The following is a 20,906-nucleotide window of genomic DNA, read 5'->3' on the forward strand; positions in this document are numbered from 1 at the left end:
ACTAAGATCTAAAAATTTTGATTAAAAAATTGTCTAAAATTTTACAATTACTAATTGTTTTAAAAAACAAAAATAAAGAAATTCAAATTAAACACTTATTTTTTTTTAATTATCTTATTATAAATACATAATATCCACGCACACTCCACACCACACGGATGAAAACTCCAATTTCTAGCATACTAAAGGAAATTTCAACTGTTTAAACTACGTACCCTCAATTAGTTGTATATGGTCGTTTGTTATTTATAGTTATCTAATTATTTTAAAAAAAAAAATGACATGAGACGGATATAAACGACAATGTGAACATGATAGGTGGAACGAAATATTATATTAAAAACATTTATGATTAATATGAAATATTGACACAAAGATACAAATGGTTAAATTTGGTGGTACAAATATATACTAAAATTTGATCAATACAATTGTTAGAAATGATCCTTTTTCTTACACTTTCATTCTTCCGCGCATTTGGCGATGGCAATGCGAGTAAAAAGAACTTTGAATAGCCAAATATCAACCAAGCATGCCGTGGAAAGCAAGCATGATGCACACAAAAGTAGAACTCACTGCACTATAATCCACACGCAGCTGTCAAAACAAAGCACCGAGAGCGAACAATGTTAAGTCATAAACAGGATGCGCAGAAGGCGAGCAAACATAGGGAATTAAATATAAGAGCATCTAATAAAGCATTGACATCGAGAGAAAAATCGACTAAATTCACTAGCACAATGTTCAAAGGTTCGACTATGGCGTAGCTTATGCTTTATAAACATTCAAACACATTTTTTTCAATGTAACTCACATGTAAGTTATCTACTAGAAACAATTGGCTTACTTCATATACAAAAGTTAGTTTACTTTATTTGCATAAAAACAATGTCCACCACAAAACAAACTACATCATAATTAAGGTTTTATTTAGTATGTTGAATCAATATTTTTATGCATTGAAGTTAATATAATACAAATGCAATACACGAACTAACAATATATAATGCTGTACTTTGATCTCAGCACGTACAGACAATATATAATTTATATTAATATAATACAATACAACATATGACAGTAGTCCACATAGCACATGTCACAATTAACGCATCACAATATATAATATATAACCAACAATAATGGAAAATAGTTTGAGAAAATTTTAGGTGGAGACGAACCTCTAGCTGTAGGTGGAACTAGAACAACGCGCATAGTCGTATTGTTGGGAGGTAGAGCCAACCGGAGAGGATAAAGCTTTGCATTCACAATGTTACGCGAACACACAATTATATCATCCAACCCTGTTTCTTCTTCCAACTTTTGAGTCAATTCTTCAACCCCATTTCCTTTGAAATGAAAAGATTGCTCCGGATTCTCAACCCCTCCATCATCGTCGGCTATTCTGTAATATATCAATCTCCCTTCGGATTTTCTTTGTGAATCATCGTGTGAATCTCCGCTCTAGCCCATGAAACAATCAAGAATCAAACCATCAATAATTAACAATAAGCATCATGTAAAAAAATACAACCGCCACTTTTTTACACCAAATCTTTGAATCTCAATCACTCGTATGTGTCACCACGCATATAATACATTCATACTCTCCCAAAAACCAAAAATACTATAAACTACAATATAATCCAATCTTACTTCGACCTTAAAATCAACCACATTATATGTATATATATATAGACACACATTACATATGATCTTTCCATTGCGGTTTACTTTACGTTAAGCATACTAACTTTCGCCCTTTTTGCTAGGAAAAAGAATTAAAACCTTCGTCTCCGAAATCTTTAGGCACAATTGATACGAAAAAATTTCGATTTCTTCAACCCATAAAATTTTCTTTTCTATTATTCCTATCAACAATTTTCATCTGCTTCAAATATAATTTCTTTCTCATATTCAGGATCCATTTTTCATTGTTAAATCATTGCATTCAAATTCTGTCTAGTAATTCATCTATGGAATCCATGAACAACAATAACAAGGGAAGCACTAACCCAATGGCTAGGGACGGTAATATGGAAATCCGAATTTAAATCATTGTCCAGCGAATCGGATCGACTATTCGGCGACTCGCTCCGAACCTCGACGACGTGAACCTCCCACAGCACCCAGTCACGGTGCCGATGAGGAATATCGTGAGTGATCGAATTTCTCCACGGTGGCAATCCTCCATTTGCGCGCAGGAAATTTCCGTATCGAGTTTTGAGCTTCACCAAATTTCCATCTTTAACGGGCTCCCATTCTACAGACGAATCGAGCTTCTTAGGTAGGCTCTGGATCACTTTCTGCCCTGATACCCCCAATTTGAGAAACTCCTCGTCCGAGGCCGTTAGGTATTTACCGTAACAGCTCTTCAATCGCACCACGCTCTCCACGCCTTCCACGAACTCCACCGTCCACCTCGCCGCCACGCCTATGCCGGACCGGACTTGCACCACCGTCTCCCTGTCCGAATCCGCCGTCAAATATTTGTCGTGGTGGCTCTTCAGCCGGACGGTTTTCGCCTTATTGAACTGCTCCATTCCCGAAACCTACAGCAAACTCCCATTCCAAACCCTGATTATTTTCCCAATCAATAATCCAATTTCGTACGGAAATTTCGAAAACATAAACAAGCTCCAAACCTGCATTTTCAACGGCCTGCAGAAATTCAAACGATAGCAATTTTTTTTTTATGGATTTTCGCGATGCTTGACCTGAAACTCAACAAAATGATAATGATTGACGATGATGATGATTGGAATGTGCAGGAGAAGATGCTTGCGGTAATTACCAATTAAGTTGGCTGGTAATTAATTATACGGTAATTACCAATTATATTATTCTTAAAACTAATTACTATACTTAGTTTTGTCTAACAATATAATGGATAATTTTCTATTTTTCAAATAAGAGTATTATCAATACTTTTCACACTAATTATATAAAATAGTAAGGATATTTTGATTTTTTAGAAATATTTTTACATTTATTCTTTAAATTCACGTGTCAATTCTAAATATTCTTATTGTTTTGAGACATAAAAAATATACATTAATTATATAAAAATAAAGAGTTTTATTGTATAGATAAAAACATTTGTTTATTAAGTATAGAGATAGAAATAAAGGATTTTAAATTGATATTATATATTAGTACAATTACAATTAATTAAATTTTACATTTGTTAAGTATTTTTTGAATTGTGTCTTTTGTTAATAATTGTGTTTATTTTGTATTTTTGAATGGATGAAAGAATGCATTTTTATGTTATATATAATAAATTGTATAGGCAATGTGTGTTTATTTTGTGTTTTAGTTTAAATTTTTTTATATTATGTAAAATATAAAAAATTGTGTAGATAATATAAAAATAATTAATGTATTTAATATATTAATTATTTTTTAAAAATGTGTAGAAATGTTTTTACAAAAAGAATAAGGGCCTGTAGATGTCAAAAGTAAAAATAGAAGCAGAACAAGAATTGAAGATCTTTTAAATTGTTAAAATTATTCAAATGGACATAGTGTTAATATAATAATATATTTTTTAAAGTTTTTATAATTATTTTTAAAATCTGATTATTTATATTTTAAAATTTTAATTTAAAGATAATATATCAATTAAGAATAAAATTATAATTTAATATTAAATTATTTGTATTTTATAATTTATTTTAAAAGTTTATAAATTATATTTAGTAATTTTAGTATAATTAAAAAATTTATATACTCTTATTTAAATTTGGTATCTCATTTTTTAATTTTAATCCAAATATAATATATAAATTATAAATAATAGTATAATAATATTTTTTTTATTAAAAGGATTATTTATATATTATATTATTAGTATATTATTATTGTATTTATATTATTATTATTATTAATATTAATATTAATACTAATGATTGCTTTTGCTTATTTTTAAAAGCTATTTGTGCTTTTGAAAAAACGGCTTTTGAACAGAGACTAATGCAAACGCGAACAAAATGTTCTTTTAGAAGTAAAAGTAAAAAATTCATACCAAAAACCAATCTAAACAAGACTCCAGGATTTTTGCAGCGACCATCAAATTGGATTTTTATTTTTATTTCATTTTTTTCGGATTTTGGCTTCGAATTTTAAAGGTCGCTGCCACACCCTTAAAATTGCTTGGGAAATTCTGAAACAATAAAAGAATATAAGCCCACATATTTTTGAAATATGCAATTTCGGATTTGGTTTCGAAAATTTCAAAGTTATTTTATAATTTTCGAGACGGTTGAAAAGACAATGAGTTTTGTTAAATAATATATTGTCCAAAAAATCTGTTATCAATAATTTTGTTAAATAGCTAGTTGAAGATACTACGGATTTCAATTTGTTGGAATTGAATATGAATTTTTTTTTTTTTTTTTTTAAAAAGACTAAATATTTAAATTCGAAAATATATGATTTGAAAAATATATACATATGATATGATCTTTTGAAATGATTTTGAGTTGTAAGTATTTGTATTCATAATTAATTAAATGAATAAATAATTAATTAAATAATTGTTTTTATCCATAATTTTGTTAAATAACTGGTCGAAGATATTACTGATTTCAATTTGTTGAAACCGAACATGAAATTTTAAAGAAAATTAAATGTTGAAATTTGAAATATATGATAAAAAAAATATAAAAGTATATTATTTTGAAATAATTTTGAGTTGTTGCGTATTTGTATAGATAAATTATTAATAAATTCTAAAATTTTAATATTATATTTAAGATAAAACTTAAGTAATTAATTTTATATTATTTTTGTAAATTAATTTGTTCTTAGAAAAGATAATAGTAACAATCGAGAAGATAAGTAACCAAAAAATTGAATGTTGTGTACAAACATAAAATTGAAACTTAAATAAACATAGTAATAATCTTTATTGATAAAATTATATTTAAATTACTATATAAATCAAGTGTTGATAACTAACTCAATATTGACTAGAAACTTTCTTTGCAAACTATCTATCTTGAATATTTTAATAATTACTTTTCTGAATAGGTCATATTGTCAAATTTTTTCTTTCGTCAGATTAAAAACTTAATAAAAATTAATCCAAATTTTTACCCACATTGTAAAATCTGAATTTTTTTTTGCCTTTTTGTCATCAATAAATTTATTGTTTTATTTTATGTAAATTTATTTATATAATATGATTTTTAAAATTTAAATAATTTAAAATTTAATTATTAGAATTTATAAATAAAATTTAATTAAGTTTTATAGTACAAATATATTTTTATAAAAATAATTAATTTATAGTATAAAATTTAAAATAAAATGATAAATTTATTATATTAAATAAAATTATTAATATTATAATATATTATATATATAATATTGAGGAACCGGACGGTTCCTCAACTTATTTATTTATTTTTATTTTTTAGTTGATGTGCAATTAAATAACAATAATAATATATAACTCTACATATATATCATATATTCTTAAGTAATATTAGGGAAATCCTTTATTTTTATTTAAAAAAACAATAATAAATCTATAAAAAAATAAAATCGACTTAGTCAACATACACTCCCAGCCAATTAGACCCAGCCACGTGTCCCTGTTTGATATTTATCCTAAAACGTACACATCCAATCTCTGGCTAGATATGATATAAATTAACTTTCAATCTAGTGCATTAACCATGAATCTATCTTCAATTCTTCATTACCTGTAAATTTGTCGATTATTTATTATGACCATTAAAGGTGCTTCTGCCCCAGCTTGTGCAGCCTGCAAATACCAGCGCCGGAGGTGTACGCCGGACTGTTTACTCGCGCCATATTTTCCGGCGGATCAGCCACAGATGTTTCAGAACGTTCACCGTCTCTTCGGCGTCGCAAACGTCGCCAAAACGCTGTCGACTTTGAAGGACAATCAAAATAAGAAAGACGATGCAGTCACATCAATTATATTCGAATCGAATATGCGCGAAAAATCTCCCATCTTTGGATGCGTTTTGGCCATCTATTCGATTTATGTTAAGTATGTCTATATGTGTCAAGAGTTTCGAGAGATCGAGTCGAAGCTCTTCGCTTTAAGAGGGCCTAAGGAGTACGTCGATCTCATTGATGGTTTCAAAAGCATTCGGCAACAGATGATGCCTAATTTTAATCAATTCACTGGGCTCGAAGCAGCTCTGGACCAATTTCATGCTAGCCCTAACCCTAATTTTCAAATAGAAAATGGTGAGGTTTCGGGAGATCTTTGGTGTTTGGTCTCTGACATGAAAGGAATGCGGATTGATGCTGCGGCAAACAATGTCGAAGATCAAAATTGCAACGCTATTTTGGATGAATTTGATTCACAATCGGGTAGTTTGAAGAACGAAGAGATCATAGAAAAAAAAATAGGAGAAGAAGAAGGACAATCATATCCTGGATCAAATCAGGATTTTGATCGGTCAAGGTTTATATTTCTAGAGCTGATTGATTTTCATTATATATATATATATTGTAGGATTACAATTTTAAACATTCGAAAAATATTGGATTTACATATTATATTTGATTAATTCTAACTAAAAGATAATTTTTTTCTTCTAAAATGAGATAAACGCTGGTGTGTATTGTTTGTTTATAGTGATTATATTGACAGTGTTGATGCAGATCCGCAAAAAACAGATGGAGATGGAGAATTCAACAATGCCGTAGATTCATGTCTCATCAATCAGTTTTTTGTAGAGAACATTCCCTAACAGCAGCTGCGGCAGCCTAAAACTTTTCAGTTTTATTGTGATTGAATTTCATTGGACTTCGAAGTTAAACGAGTTATTGCTGGGATGATAGGATTGAGCGATCTCATTGAGAGAGACCTTGACCTCCTAGAAAGTTCTCGTGTTGCATCGAAGATCGGATTGTGAATATCAGTCCAATTTTATATTTCTATCTTGTATGGTCTTAGTTTCAATAATCTTCTGTTTGTTTTATTATTTGGTGTTTTTCTAGCTTCTATTGTATACTGTGAAATCAATGCATATGCATTTTTGTAAAGGGTGTGGATCATCCTTCTCAATTTTTATGATCTATAGATTTCTTTATTTTTATTTTTAAATTGTTTGTTTCTTTTTATGACAAAGAAATCCGGCTGAATTTAATACCCTGCAACTATCTGAAGTCACATAACCATGTGTGGCAGGTAATCTGAAGAGCCAGGGACATAAATTGACTTTTGATTGAGTCGCAAATAAATCAATTTTCACTATTTGATTGTCACTTGAGGGTCGGGGACATAAATTTCGGGGACATAAATCAATTCTCAATTCTCATTATTTGATATGCAGTATATTTATTTTTATTTTTTTTAGTATTTAATTTTTATAATTTTTTTATAATTTATTATTTTAATTTTATAAAATATCACGTTTAATTTATTATTTAAGTATTTAATCTTTTAAGATTTTTAAAATAATTACACTCAAATTTAATCTTACAAAATATTGTATCTAATTTATTATTTAAATAACAAAATTCACCAAAAATATTTTATACATTTAATATTGTATCTAATTTATTATTTAAATAACAAAATTCACTAAAAATATTTTATAGATTCGATATTCTGGATCAAAATATGTAGATAAAGATAATATTTTGAAAGAAACTTGAATTTGATTTGTATAGATAAATCATTGATAATTTTTTAAAAATTTTAAATTATAACTAATTAATTACAAATTGTAATTATTTTTTTGGAGTTAAGATAAATTTTTCTAAAAGTTAATAAATGTATTTCTCAGTAAAATTTTGAAAAGACAATTATAAAAATAATGAGAAAGGTGGTGATTGAGTGATGAAAGCTTCTAAAAAATAATCTCAAATTTAAATTGAAGCAGAATTCTAATTTTATGACTTTTTATTGAGTTATTGTCGATAATTTCAATTAATTACTTTATGTAATTTTTTTTATTATTTTTACTAATTTTTTTTGTTGTTCTTATTATTATTATTATTTTAAAACTTTAATACCTTTCTTTTTATATATTGGATAACTTCTATTAATTATGTATATATTGACTATTGCATTCATACCTATCTCATATTTCTGCCTATTCTTTTAGGTGATTATTCATTTCCAATCTGAAAAGATATTCTAAGGGGAGATTTTTCAACCTGTTTGAAGTCATGGGCAAAGCTGAGGATATATATCCGAGACTGGCTAAGCAACTCCCGGGGAAGAGATATGGTCTAAAATCCGGCAATTGGCTTGGAATTTGGACTCGACAATCAAACAACTTGAAACAATATATCCCATGGTTTGCTAAAGAACTCTAAGTCCCATTTTATATAGGATACATCTCAATGGACCGATGAGATCGATTCAATCTAACGGCTATAATCAATTTAATAGAACATAGTATACACTTTTCCAAAACTAAATTTAAAAGTTGTACAAGACTCTTTCATGTTTTAAAAATTGCATAGAATCTTTTAAAAATTTTAAAAGATTCCCTTATATTTTTGAAAATATTATATAAAATTCGTTAAAGTAAATTTTGTACAATATTTTTAAAACACAAGATAGTTCATATAATTTTTAAATTATAAAGTAAAATGGTGCAAAATTTTCCAAATTAAAAATGATGTTATAAATAATTTTGCCTAAATATAATTACATATGATGACGTAGATTGTCAATAGAAGATAAAAGTTGCATAACAGTTGGCTTAACACCATAATTAGATGTTTTCTTAATTCAAGTCATTGTTTATACTAATACTTATTAGTTTTAAAAAAATTATTTATATATATCTGATAGTTGTGATTTTATGAGTAAAGCACTAATTAGGAGTGATTTAGCACAAGTGAATATAATTTATCAATGTTTCAAATTATTTTCCTAATAACATTTGTTTTTTTTCACATATTAAGAAAGCATTTACTTGTACCTTTTAAATTAAATGTGTAACACACAATATTTAACTATAGACCCTAACAACGTTAATAATTTACTTGTTATTACCGTTGTACCAAATTTTGAATTTAACCTAGATTAGATTTCCTGACCGAAGATTTCGAAGAAGACCACGATTCTTAAGATTATTGGAAAAAGAAATATTCGAAAAGCGCATATCGTTTTTGAACAATAAATATCTTTTTACTAGAACTACTTTTGAATTCAACCTAGGTTAGATTGTCTCGTCAAATATTTCAGAAAAAAATTAAAAAAAACTACGATTCTTGCGTAAGTTCGAAGATTCTGGTTCAATAGATCCAAAAGACCTTCTTTTTCTCGCCCGCGTACTAGAAGCTCTTCCAAAATTCGTAAATAGTTGTTGAAGGGGATGTTGAAGAAATGTCATCATTTGAATAATTTGACTAGATTAATTTTATTTAACCATGAAATTTAGAGTTAAATGAAGAAAATTTATTCTTACAACATTTTTTCTCTTAATTATATCATTAACAAAAATCACAATTCATAAATATAATATATATATTTTTTCAAAAGGTATAATTGTAAATGGTACAATACATAAATAATTACACCATTAATGGATATTATTATAATTCCTTCGTCCAATTTCTATTGTACTAAAGGATATTTGCACGGTTTTTTAGGTGATTGTGTTTTTGTTATGAATGGACAAATTTGCCCGTAAATGTATGGTAGAGATTAAAAGAATAAATGAATAAATAGTAAAAATATAAAATTTGTGTTTAAAAAAGAAAATAGGATAATAATTGTTGGACATCCCAAATAAAAAAGTAGGACATTTGTTTGTGGAAGGAGGGAGTAAATGCTAACCCCACAACTGATCAATTAATTAAATTGTTCTTACCAAAGTGATCATTGTTCCTAATTATAGTTTCTTTTACTTTACTCCATCTTGACATGCTACCATTATTTGTTCTCACAAAATTTCCAAATCAATTTTGGAAATAAGTATTGTTTGTATATATATTTTTTAACTTTCCTATTCCTTTTCTTCTTCTTCTTCTTATTTATTTATTTATTTATTTATTATTTTCATGTTCTTTATATGCAATTATTGTAATTTTTTATATAAAAAAATATTAGTATTTCTATCACAAAACATTTACATCTAATAATTATTTAAACTAAAATTTAAAACCAAAATAGAAACCAATCACAATAAGTGAAGCCCTGATCTTTCAAATACAAATTCATTTAAATATAATAAATTATATATAATGTGAAAATTAAATTCAAATTAAATATAATATTTGCTGGTAGTCTCAAATTAATCTGAGATTATTTATATTATCTACAAAATCATAAAAAAAAAACCATTCATAAATTTTTATACTATTCAAAAAATCTTTAGATAAAATAATTATTTTAATTTAATTTCATCCGCCCCATATTTATTTTATATAAAGTCATCACCTAACTTTCATAAATAATAATACTAATAATAATTAATAACATGATACTCACAATCCAAGTAAGACATATAATATAGCCTTAAAAGTAATCAATTAATTAAAAGGGAGAAATAGGGTTTGTTTATTTAGTGTTTTAGTTTGAGAGATTTTTGTAAAAGAAATGTATAGATAGTCGTGTCGATAATATAAAAGTAATACTTATTTAAATTTATGTTAATTTTTTTGCCGTCGTAAAAAATATTTCTGTTTTTTTTTTTTTAAAATTTTATTTTTACTTATTTTTTAAAAAAATTTGTGTCCGATCAAATAAATATAAAGATAAATAATGGAAGGAGTATTATTTGTGATTAAATTATTGATTTTTGTGAAATGATAAAATACAAATATAATATATATTAAAAATTGTGTCATAAAAAAAATTGGCTAGATGGTTATACTCTTTTTGTCCTACATATACGCAAACGGGGTGCGGTAGAACTTGAACTCGAGACCTAAATTTTGATACGATATCGAATGTTGAATGACCGTCTTACATAAAAATGTGAACTGTTAGAAAAATACAGACATTAATTATATATTTAAAAACGGGAGTTCCTGTAGAAATTTTTAGAATAATAAAAAATTTAGAATAAAAAAAATTGATGTGATGTACATAAATATTTAATATAAATATAAATATGTGATATTTTTTATATTAAAAATATTTTTAATACCACAATAAATATTTGATCTAATAACTTTTTGGGATAATAAATAATGCCATAGCGAAGGCATGTTTTTCCTTTTTTTTTTCAAATTTTATTTTGGTATAAATATATCTAAATTACTTTATATCAAGCTTATATTATTACTTTAAAATTACATAAAAAAAAAAACAGCAATAGCAAGGGTGTGTAATGTTTTTTCTTCTTTAATTTCAAATAAAAAATAATATTATTTAATTGACACGATTAAAGTATATTTTTTTCTCTAAAAAAAGACATTAAAATATTATTTAAATAAAAATTTAAATTAATTTTAAAATACAAATAAACATACGTTTAAGTTCGTATTCCTTCGGGATTTAGTTTCTTAAACTTACTATTCTTTCACTGTAGAGGAGAGTTTGGACGCAAAACTAGAGCTAAGACGACATCTTCTACACCTATTCGAATCTCCTGAGTTTGATAATCTCTCTCGACTAAACCGATGGCAACAATGAGACAATGTTCATCCATCTCTTCGCAATCGTTCAACGAAGGAGGACCATCGGCGCGACAGAGTTGAAAGGTAATGGCGAGAATCACAGACTGCGACAAAGAGTTTTTCTTAATAAAAAGATTTTAAATAAACATCACAATATATTTTTTTATTATTTTAACTCTTTTGCTTTTATCTAATTCAAACTATTATTTTTATTAAATTATATATTCACATTGTAACAATCATTACCTATCAAATTATTCATAGTTAAAATCCCTCAAATTGGAACAATATTAGGCCAAGGAAATGCAATTTTTCAAAATTTTAAATCCAAAGCAAATAAAAATTTTCCTAACCAATCTCAAAGAAAAGCAAACTTATTCTATGAATATATAATATATATGTTTGGTATTACAATGTCATTGCTTACCTCATGAATATTATTCATTTCATAATAATTTCAATATTTTTAATGAAATTTATCTATAATCTTCTAACTTTGTTTCTTTGCCAATAAAATAATACATACGTATACATTCAAATTTTGATTATTTTTTATAAATTAATATGTATATATATTACATAAAATTTTCTTTATATTAGTAGATAAATTCATTCCAAACCGATCAAAATAATAAAATATTTGTCCACTTGTAATGTATATATATATATATATATTTTTATATATCCAATGAAAAATATACATATTTAGTTTTAGCAAAATCAATTGTACTATCAATTACAAATGATCGTAGTCCCATTTATACATTTATTTATAATAGTATTACATTATTGTTACTTTTAAAATATAGATGTCTTTATACAATTAAATACTAAAAAATAAATGTATATCTTAGAACAAAAAGAAGAGTGTGTTTTAGAGATTTCAATTTTGATCGAACACCTATTTATTTATTTATTATTATTATTAATTGACTCTCACTCATAAATAAATAATTAAAAATTATGCGACGGTGATTCAAATAATTTAATATATATTTATATCATATTAAATAATTATTTTATTCAAAATTTTATTATTGAAAACCAAATCCACCTTAAATTGTTTTAGACAGGTGAGTATTTAAAATTCAAAATCAATAAAAATGAAAAAAGAAAAGAAAAGAAAAGGAAAACAAAAATCTACACGCCATCTGCAGAACAAACGCACCCCCGTTTTTATTACAACGATATCATAAATTTTTACAAAATAGAAAATTATTATTATTATTATTATTATTATTATTTTTCAGTACGTTCACTCGATAATTTCTAGATGAAACCATTTCAAATAAATATTATTAAAAAATATAAATATATACATATTAATATACTATGGGTGTGTCTCTCCAAAAATATCAAATCGAACATCTATTTTTTTTTTTATATTATACTAAAAATCAATTTTACATTCAAAACATCACGTCACTATATATTTATATCACATTATACAATTATTCAAATTCAAAAATTTTACTATTCAAATTTCAATTCAAAATTCAAATCCCAAAACAAACAGACCCTATATATTAATGGTCCTATTTATTTTTTGGGTAGTGATCTTATAAATAAAATAGTTTTAATAGTACTTTATAATACTATTACAATGATATTTGTTCAAAAAATTATATATAAAGACGGATGAAATATCATTTATAAAACATTCTCTCCATCCCATAACTAGATATCTATTTGCTTTTTGTATAATGCAGTAGGAATAAAGTAGAAATGACTAAAATGTGCGAGGTAATCACATTTGTGTAATATATTGTAAGTTACAAGGGTATTTGTAATGTTAGTACATTTCTAAAAAAAATATATTATTTCTTCTCACAAAATATTCCATCAAACATTATTTTAATAGCAAATTCAAACCAAAATTTTACCAGAAATTATCAAAAAGACACTTCATTACTGAATGAATGAAAGAGATTGATTATTATTATTATTAAAAAAATATGTATAATATATAATATATAATAGTATAATAATAATAATATATTTATTACAGTAGCAGCAAGGCAAGGCAAGGCAAGGCAAGGCAAGAGAAGAGCAGCAGCGAGCGGCGTTAGTGAAAGCAATAAACGTGGGAAGGAACTAAACAAAACTTTTTAATTAATTCTTCTCTCTCACTCTCTACGGTAGTTAGGGGAAGAACGAAGGGTAAATCCAACAACTCTCCGCCGGCCGCCGGAGAGTTTCGATTGTTGCCCAATTTCTCCGGCCATACTTTGATCTGCGGCCGCGGCTGCGGCTGGGGCGCCTTCAGCTTCCGGAGGTTTTGTCAATTTCCGATTTGCGCCAGAGATGAAGAAGCTGAAGAATTACTATTTGCATTTGAAGCATCCCCACGGAATGGAACGGAAATGGATCTTTCCGGTGGCAATCGCCTCCGTCGTGTCGCTATTTCTGCTGTTTTTAACCACCTTAACCTCCCCCGACGGCACGCCGCTTCTCCCCATCCACGGCTACTACTCGCCGTCCTCGTCGGCCTCTATTTTCGTCGAGTCGAAGCTGAAACCTCTCCCGATTTCCTCCCTGCCGCCGCCGCCGCGCTTGGCGTACTTAATTTCAGGCTCCGCCAGAGACGGCGCGATGCTCCGGCGGACACTCGAGGCTCTCTACCATCCGAACAATCAGTACGTCGTGCACCTCGATGCCGAGTCTTCCGCCGAGGAGCGCCTGGATCTGTATAATTACGTGTCTACACACACTGTTTTCCGGCGATTCCAGAATGTTCGGATGATTACAAAGGCTAATTTGGTGACCTATCGCGGGCCAACAATGGTGGCGAATACGCTTCACGCGGCGGCGATTTTGCTCAAGGAAGGCGGCGAATGGGACTGGTTCATCAATCTCAGCGCATCTGATTATCCTCTCGTTACACAAGACGGTAACGATTGCGATTTCTCTTAGCGATTTCTAACCCATTTTTGAACAAACATTTGCTTAATCTGGTGAATGGATTTGAATTTTTCTTTATTTTGGACTATTCCTTGGCCAGATCTGTTGCACGCATTCTCATACTTGCCACGGGATCTTAATTTCATTGATCATACAAGTGATATTGGGTGGAAAGAGTAAGTGTATTTTTGTTAACAAATCTGGATTCGAATCATTTGAGGTTTCTAATAATGGATTTAGGGCATTTTATGGAAATCTTCAGGTTCCAAAGAGCAAAGCCTGTAATAATTGATCCAGGGCTGTATATGACCCAAAAGGCCGATGTGTTCTGGATTACACAGAGAAGAAGTGTTCCAACTAAGTTTAAGCTCTTTACTGGTGAGTTTTGAGGATAGTTTCTGTGTTTATTTCATTGATTTCTGGAAGATTTTGCTTTACTTTGTAATCATAGTTCGATTTTGGCTATATTAGATATGAATGTCAATGGTGTTGAGTTAAAATCAAGAATTTCATGTTTGTGATTTATGGGCATGAATTATGTCTTGATGATAAGTAATTTATGAGCCGAGCTTGATTGTTTGATGGATTTTGTAGTATAGCGAACCTATTGCTGTATGTATCTTTGTGGCTGTGGTTCTAAAACTCTTATTTGTTGCGGTGTTGTAAATTCCTCAATTTGCTGTGATGATATAAATATTAAAGGTTGGTGCAGTAAAAATCGATGCTATTTTGATCGTATTTTTGTAGAATTTGTTGTTTATGTGTTACAAGAATGGTGGATATGTTAGAGAAGCATTTGCAGTATGGACATCCGATCTTTTGCTAAGGGTAAAAATGTGTTTGTTGCCTTTTTCACTACGGAATCGAAGTTATGGAAGCCTTGAGAACTGAGGAGTGCTCTGTGATTGTAATTGGAAACGGGCTCGATCAATTATCCGATTTTTCACAAAAAATTTCTAATGTTTCTGATGCCTATTGTGGTATTTGTGTTACAAACTAACCTTGCTTATTAATGTCATCCATTTGGTATATGCTCTGTTCAATTTCGATCATTTCCCATCTTGCTATAGTTAAACAAGATGATGTTTCTATTCTATTTTTTTTCGATTCTACAGCAACATGATTCGTCGTATTTTATTACAGGATCAGCTTGGATGGCGCTTTCTCGGTCGTTCATTGACTACTGCATCTGGGGTTGGGACAACCTCCCGCGGACTGTCCTTATGTACTACGCCAACTTCTTATCTTCTCCGGAAGGTTACTTCCACACGGTCCTCTGCAATGCGCCGGAATTCCAAAACACGACCGTCAACAGCGATCTCCACTACATATCATGGGACAACCCTCCGAAACAGCATCCTCACTACCTCAACCCCGACCACTTCCATAAAATGGTCGGCAGCAATGCGCCGTTCGCCAGAAAGTTCCCCCACGACAACCCCGTCCTCGACAGAATCGATTCTGAGCTCCTGTTCCGAGGCAAAGGCATGCTCGTCCCCGGCGGATGGTGCGTAGGAAGTCGGGAGAACGGGACGGACCCTTGCTCCGTTGTGGGCAACACAACCGTCCTGAGACCCACGAACGGCGCCAAACGACTGGAAATTCTCATGAACTCCCTGTTATCGAACGACAAGTTTCGCCCGCGCCAATGCAAGTAGAAAGCCCGGGAAAGTGTTCGACTGGTGAATATCTATCAATTGTTTTAGACGTAACGGGTAACGGGCTCGACGGTCGCCCCAGGGGATCAAGATTTGTAGCTGTATAAGGTGTCTACATATTCCAGGATCAAAATCAGTGTCCTGGAATTGAATTGTTAGCCAAATTTCAGTTGATATGGGCAACAGTTTCATCAATGAAGCAGTGCTCCAGCACTTCACTGAGGTGAGTTCTCTCTCTCTCTCTCTTCCTCTTTCTCTCTCTTTATTTTATTTTAATTTTTTGTATTGAAAAAAAAAAAGAAAAGAAAAAAAAAAAAAGAAAAAAATGAGGTTGGGGCTGTTTGAAAATGAGCAGCAATGTTTGTTCCACTTGTTTTGTACAACTGTTGTCTCACTCACTTAATGTATACTTACACAATCATGGGAATTTCATTTGTTCAAACTTGTCCACATCTCATTTTCTTTCACCATTTTAGGTTTGTTTTTGTTTATTTGTGTTCTTGGGAACTTCGGAAATAGTAATTTGATGTGATATTTTTCGTGAAAAATGTATAATATGTATTTGTGCTATGTTAATATGCATTTTGTGTTGATATCAATTGTATGGACAATTACTAGTTATAAATCCATAGGATGATTTGTGTTGTGTTAATTTGCACTTTTGATCTATGGATTATGGTCATATCTTTTATATACTGATTAGTTGTAATCAATATCTTAATTATTTTGATATTTTTCAGATTGTTTTGATTTTAATGACATTTGGTACATTTAAATAAAAACATACACAGTATATTACAGATGTAAAAGTGAAATTTTAGCAGTGTTGTTAATGCTAATTTCCTCTTTTGGAGATGGACAGATATGCAAATGCTCTTTTAATTCCAATCCTGGATTTGGTTTTGGTAAAATGATTGACTAATATGCCCATTTTGTCATTTTTTTAAGTATGTAAGTAGTACTATATTTTTTTATACTCCATTAGTTACATTTGTATTTATTTGGGGATTGGATTTCAAATACACTATTCATTCTATTTTTTTTCCTAAAAAATGTCAAATCAAACACTTTTTTTTTTTTTTTTTTATATTATACTAAAAATTAATTTTACATTCAAAACATCACATCAACACCTATTTATATCACATCGTACAATTATTCAAATTCAAAATTTTCCCTGTTCAAATTCCAACTCAAAATTCAAACCCCCAAACAAACACACCCTAAAATTATTCACATACGAAAATTAAGAAAAATATAATTACTATAATTAAAAAATATATTAGTAAAAAAAATTATTCTCTAGTATAAATAATTATAAAGTAAATATTAAAATAACTAAATAATTTAATTAAAATTAAAATAATTATAAAAGTTAAAATGGAATTAAAATGTACAATTATTGTTGTGTTTAGATAAATAGTAATTGATATGATATTTAATATAAATAATAATGATATTTTTATTGAAAATAATGAAATTGTATACTAAAAATACTAAAGAATATATACACTTTTTCATTCCATATTATTTGTCAATTTTATTTTAAATTTCCTTTTCTTTTTATTGGATATATCTATTAATTGATAATTTTTTATATAAAATAAAATTATATGAAAATCTAAATAAAAAAGTTACTTTATTCACTTTTTTTTTTTTTTTTCTTTAGAAAGAAAATAATGCTTTAAGCAAGGAACCAGGATGGAAAAAATGTATATTGTGCACATCTCTCATTTTATTTTTGTAGTATACTTTTCTTCTTCCCATTTTTATTGCCTTTTACTTTTTTGGGGAGGGCTTTTATAAATTGTACATTTAAAAAAATAAATAAATAAAAAAAAAGTTTTAGATGTAAATAATAAAAAATCAGTAAAAAAAACATTAAAACTTATGCAAATATATATTCTTTTCCATAAAGCATACAAAGCAATAATCAAACATAACTTATGTACTTTACTATCAAGTTATGTCTACATTTTTGTTATTATTTTATTAGTTATTATATATATATATTAAATATTAAATATTAATTAAAAAAATATCAGGGGTCGAGATAGGCACGGCACGAAAATTTTCAGCCTATTTTTGGAGGTCCAAAATTTTTTCATGTCTGGTTTGGATCGTGTCTATTTTGCCCCTATATATTTAAATTTTTGTATAAATAGTATTTTATTGTGATATTTCATAAGTGAAAATAAGACACCCTTCAACCCATCTTTATTTATTCATTTGTTTTTTTAGATAGAGTTTTAAAAATATTAGTATTATATTGAAATATAATAAAAATAAAAGTAGAAAACTGAACAAATGATATAAGCATAATCAAATTTGTATAATATATTGTAAATTGAAAAAGTATTTATAAAGTTAGTTACATAATACAGTTACTAAAAATAAATAAATACATTGTTACGAAACAAACCAAAATAAAAAAAATATATTATTAAGAGACGAATATATTTTTATTAAAAATGTACATAGAGAATAATTTTGATTTCAATTTGAAATTAGAAGAAATAATCCTATAAGTAGACTACTTAACGTATATAATTTTTTACAAACCTATAAAATAGTAGTACTACTTAACGTATATAATTTTTGACCAAACTGATAAAATAGTAGTAGTACTACTTACTACTATTATTATTAAACTAAATAAGTTTTTATGTAGGTGAAGTTTTCATATTATTTCTCTTATGCAGTTATTTGAGGTAAATGTGTTCAAAGCGAATAAATTTAAAAATTTTAATTTCAAAACGCTAAAATTACAAATATATTTATTTATTTTTAAAATACATTTCGCCTCAAAAAATAATAATTATACTAAAAGATAATAAGGATTGTTATTAGGTTTTAAGAGTCTTTTACCATTTTTTAGACTAAATATATATATAAAAGAATATATTCATAGTTTATAAATTAAAATTCTAAAATTTATTCACATGTATTTAATCAAATACAATTAAATAAAAACCGCCGAAGAAATTTATGAGATCGAGCACAATTTAGCAAAAAACAAAATAAAATAATGGCCTCATTGCATTTCTCTTGACGAGGATTTAATATAAAAATAATATTTAATAAGATATTTTGTGAAAAAAGAAAAAAGTTTAAAAAGAAATACCAAATCCAAATAGTAAAACTAAAAAAAAAATTTACCAAAGGAACTTATTTTTTCATTCCATAAATTATTTAACAAAAATTCCTTAGGTATCGCTATGAATGACCCAATATCAAATACTAATAATATTAGGAAAAGAACATTCTCCGGTGCTTCCAGCCAATCATACTCAGCTCCATCGGTGATTTGCAAAGCATCATCCAGGGAGTTCAATCAAATATACCTTCGGATCTTTAGTTTCCTATGGAACCAAAGGCAGAAGCAAAGCACATTGACAACATTAAAGAATTGGATGGGAAAGTCACAATTTTGTTTTCTTGCAGATGAAGTGATCAAAGTAAAAAATAAAATTAAATGATTCCACGGTTATAAACATTATATATCTAGATTAACACCATCTGCTCAGGATGTATGAAATTTTCTTCTCATAGATTTTGAACAAATCTCTGAAGTCTGACATGTGCATTATAATTTCATAAAATCATCACAGCAGAGGTGAGGACACAAGTTTACCAAATCCAAAAAGGCACATAATATGTTATGAATGCAGAATCCGACAATGAATTAACCGAATCCATTTATCTTCTCAAAGGAGAAGCATTCAGCAATAAGTTATGATAAAACCACAACAAAACCCAACCTTTTTCAGATTTTGAATGCAAGATGTAAAAAAAAACAAAAAGCAGCGTCCGCATATTGATGATGAACTATGACAGGAGATCAGAAATTGATTTGGATTTATCAGTCACGGTTTATTCAGAAACACGGACCAAATAAGAATTCATCACATCTCCAAGGCTCAAATGTGTCAACAATCCCCATCAAAATCGCAAAAGACAAACACAAATAATACCAATCCAAAAATTAAAATAAAAGAAAATTTGAAGATCCAACAACTGCAAATCAGAAATCATCAGAGACTTAAATACAATGAATCACCGGTAATCTACCGATCATATTGTTGCAGTTTTTTCTCCTCACCTGACCGAAAAACAGTGTAAAACACGATAAACGCCATATAATATACAAAACAGAGAGAATAATCGGAAGAGTGTTCGAGCAAGATTAGTATGTGCAGCTGTGGAGACCTCATTTTATACAGTAAGAAAACAACGGCGTTAGGGTTTCGTTTCCCATAAATCTAGGATTACAGTTGAGCCCATTTTATATATGGGCTGAAGTCTGCTTAGGCCCATTAAGAACCAAATACCAGCCCAATAGTCTTTTCACACCATAGAGAATAATATGGAGCTCCAGGGAGTTCAACTCCAGATGACTCCAGTAATCCAGTGTGGTTGAGGTTTTCCCAAAACTTTCAGGTTAATTACTTTTTTTTTTTAAAAAGTATTAACTTAAATATTTATTTTTTATATAATATTAAAAATTAATTTTATATTGAAAATATTATATCAATATAAATTTATTTATTTATATCAAATAATTAGTTAAATTCAATTTTTTATTATTTAAAATGCAAATAAAAAATTCAAGTCTCAACCACAAATGCCTTAATATATTCGGACCCAATAATATTGGAGATTTTAATATAACAAATTGAAACCTTCATTGAAAGAGAATATCTTTGGGTATTTGTTTGGGGGGTTTTGGATTTTGAATTGGAATTTAAATAGTAAAAAATTTGAATTGAAATA

At 28.2% G+C, this 20,906-nt stretch overlaps 3 protein-coding genes, 1 long non-coding RNA gene and 3 other non-coding genes across 8 annotated transcripts; 2 read left to right on the forward strand and 5 right to left on the reverse strand.

Moving 5' to 3' along the window:
- Positions 1 to 323: 323 nt before the first annotated feature.
- On the reverse strand, positions 324 to 2,745 carry LOC127242186 (uncharacterized). The gene is made up of 4 exons (XM_051261628.1): positions 2,646 to 2,745; positions 2,016 to 2,552; positions 1,182 to 1,464; positions 324 to 597 (listed from the first exon to the last, which is right to left on the reverse strand). The coding sequence occupies exons 1-4, from the start codon at positions 2,649 to 2,651 to the stop codon at positions 581 to 583; spliced, it is 843 nt and encodes a 280-aa protein (XP_051117585.1). The 5' UTR covers positions 2,652 to 2,745; the 3' UTR covers positions 324 to 580.
- A 2,966-nt stretch (positions 2,746 to 5,711) lies between these two features.
- LOC127242321 (protein LATERAL ORGAN BOUNDARIES-like) lies at positions 5,712 to 6,999 on the forward strand. 2 transcript variants are annotated; one of them, XM_051261813.1, is made up of 2 exons: positions 5,712 to 6,448; positions 6,638 to 6,999. In XM_051261813.1, the coding sequence occupies exons 1-2, from the start codon at positions 5,736 to 5,738 to the stop codon at positions 6,735 to 6,737; spliced, it is 813 nt and encodes a 270-aa protein (XP_051117770.1). In that variant the 5' UTR covers positions 5,712 to 5,735; the 3' UTR covers positions 6,738 to 6,999. The 2 variants fall into 2 exon arrangements, with proteins under 2 accessions (XP_051117770.1, XP_051117769.1); XM_051261812.1 differs by having other exon boundaries at positions 6,649 to 6,999.
- A 6,600-nt stretch (positions 7,000 to 13,599) lies between these two features.
- On the forward strand, positions 13,600 to 16,583 carry LOC127242352 (beta-glucuronosyltransferase GlcAT14B-like). The gene is made up of 4 exons (XM_051261862.1): positions 13,600 to 14,464; positions 14,576 to 14,651; positions 14,738 to 14,853; positions 15,619 to 16,583. Exons 1-4 carry the CDS (start codon positions 13,879 to 13,881, stop codon positions 16,131 to 16,133), a joined length of 1,293 nt encoding a protein of 430 aa, XP_051117819.1. The 5' UTR covers positions 13,600 to 13,878; the 3' UTR covers positions 16,134 to 16,583.
- Positions 16,584 to 19,287: 2,704 nt separating this feature from the next.
- On the reverse strand, positions 19,288 to 20,382 carry LOC127241906 (uncharacterized). Its single transcript, XR_007836667.1, has 2 exons — positions 20,236 to 20,382; positions 19,288 to 19,495 (listed from the first exon to the last, which is right to left on the reverse strand). It is a non-coding gene; the product is annotated as an uncharacterized LOC127241906 (long non-coding RNA).
- LOC127242499 (small nucleolar RNA R64/Z200 family) lies at positions 19,650 to 19,750 on the reverse strand. Its single transcript, XR_007836819.1, has one exon. It is a non-coding gene; the product is annotated as a small nucleolar RNA R64/Z200 family (small nucleolar RNA).
- On the reverse strand, positions 19,971 to 20,047 carry LOC127242496 (small nucleolar RNA SNORD18). Its single transcript, XR_007836815.1, has one exon. It is a non-coding gene; the product is annotated as a small nucleolar RNA SNORD18 (small nucleolar RNA).
- Positions 20,163 to 20,241, reverse strand: LOC127242498 (small nucleolar RNA Z199). The gene has a single exon (XR_007836818.1). It is a non-coding gene; the product is annotated as a small nucleolar RNA Z199 (small nucleolar RNA).
- Positions 20,383 to 20,906: the final 524 nt, after the last annotated feature.

Source organism: Andrographis paniculata, unplaced genomic scaffold (assembly GCF_009805555.1).
Source record: "Andrographis paniculata isolate CXL003 unplaced genomic scaffold, ASM980555v1 Contig86END, whole genome shotgun sequence".
Taxonomy (NCBI): domain Eukaryota; kingdom Viridiplantae; phylum Streptophyta; class Magnoliopsida; order Lamiales; family Acanthaceae; genus Andrographis; species Andrographis paniculata.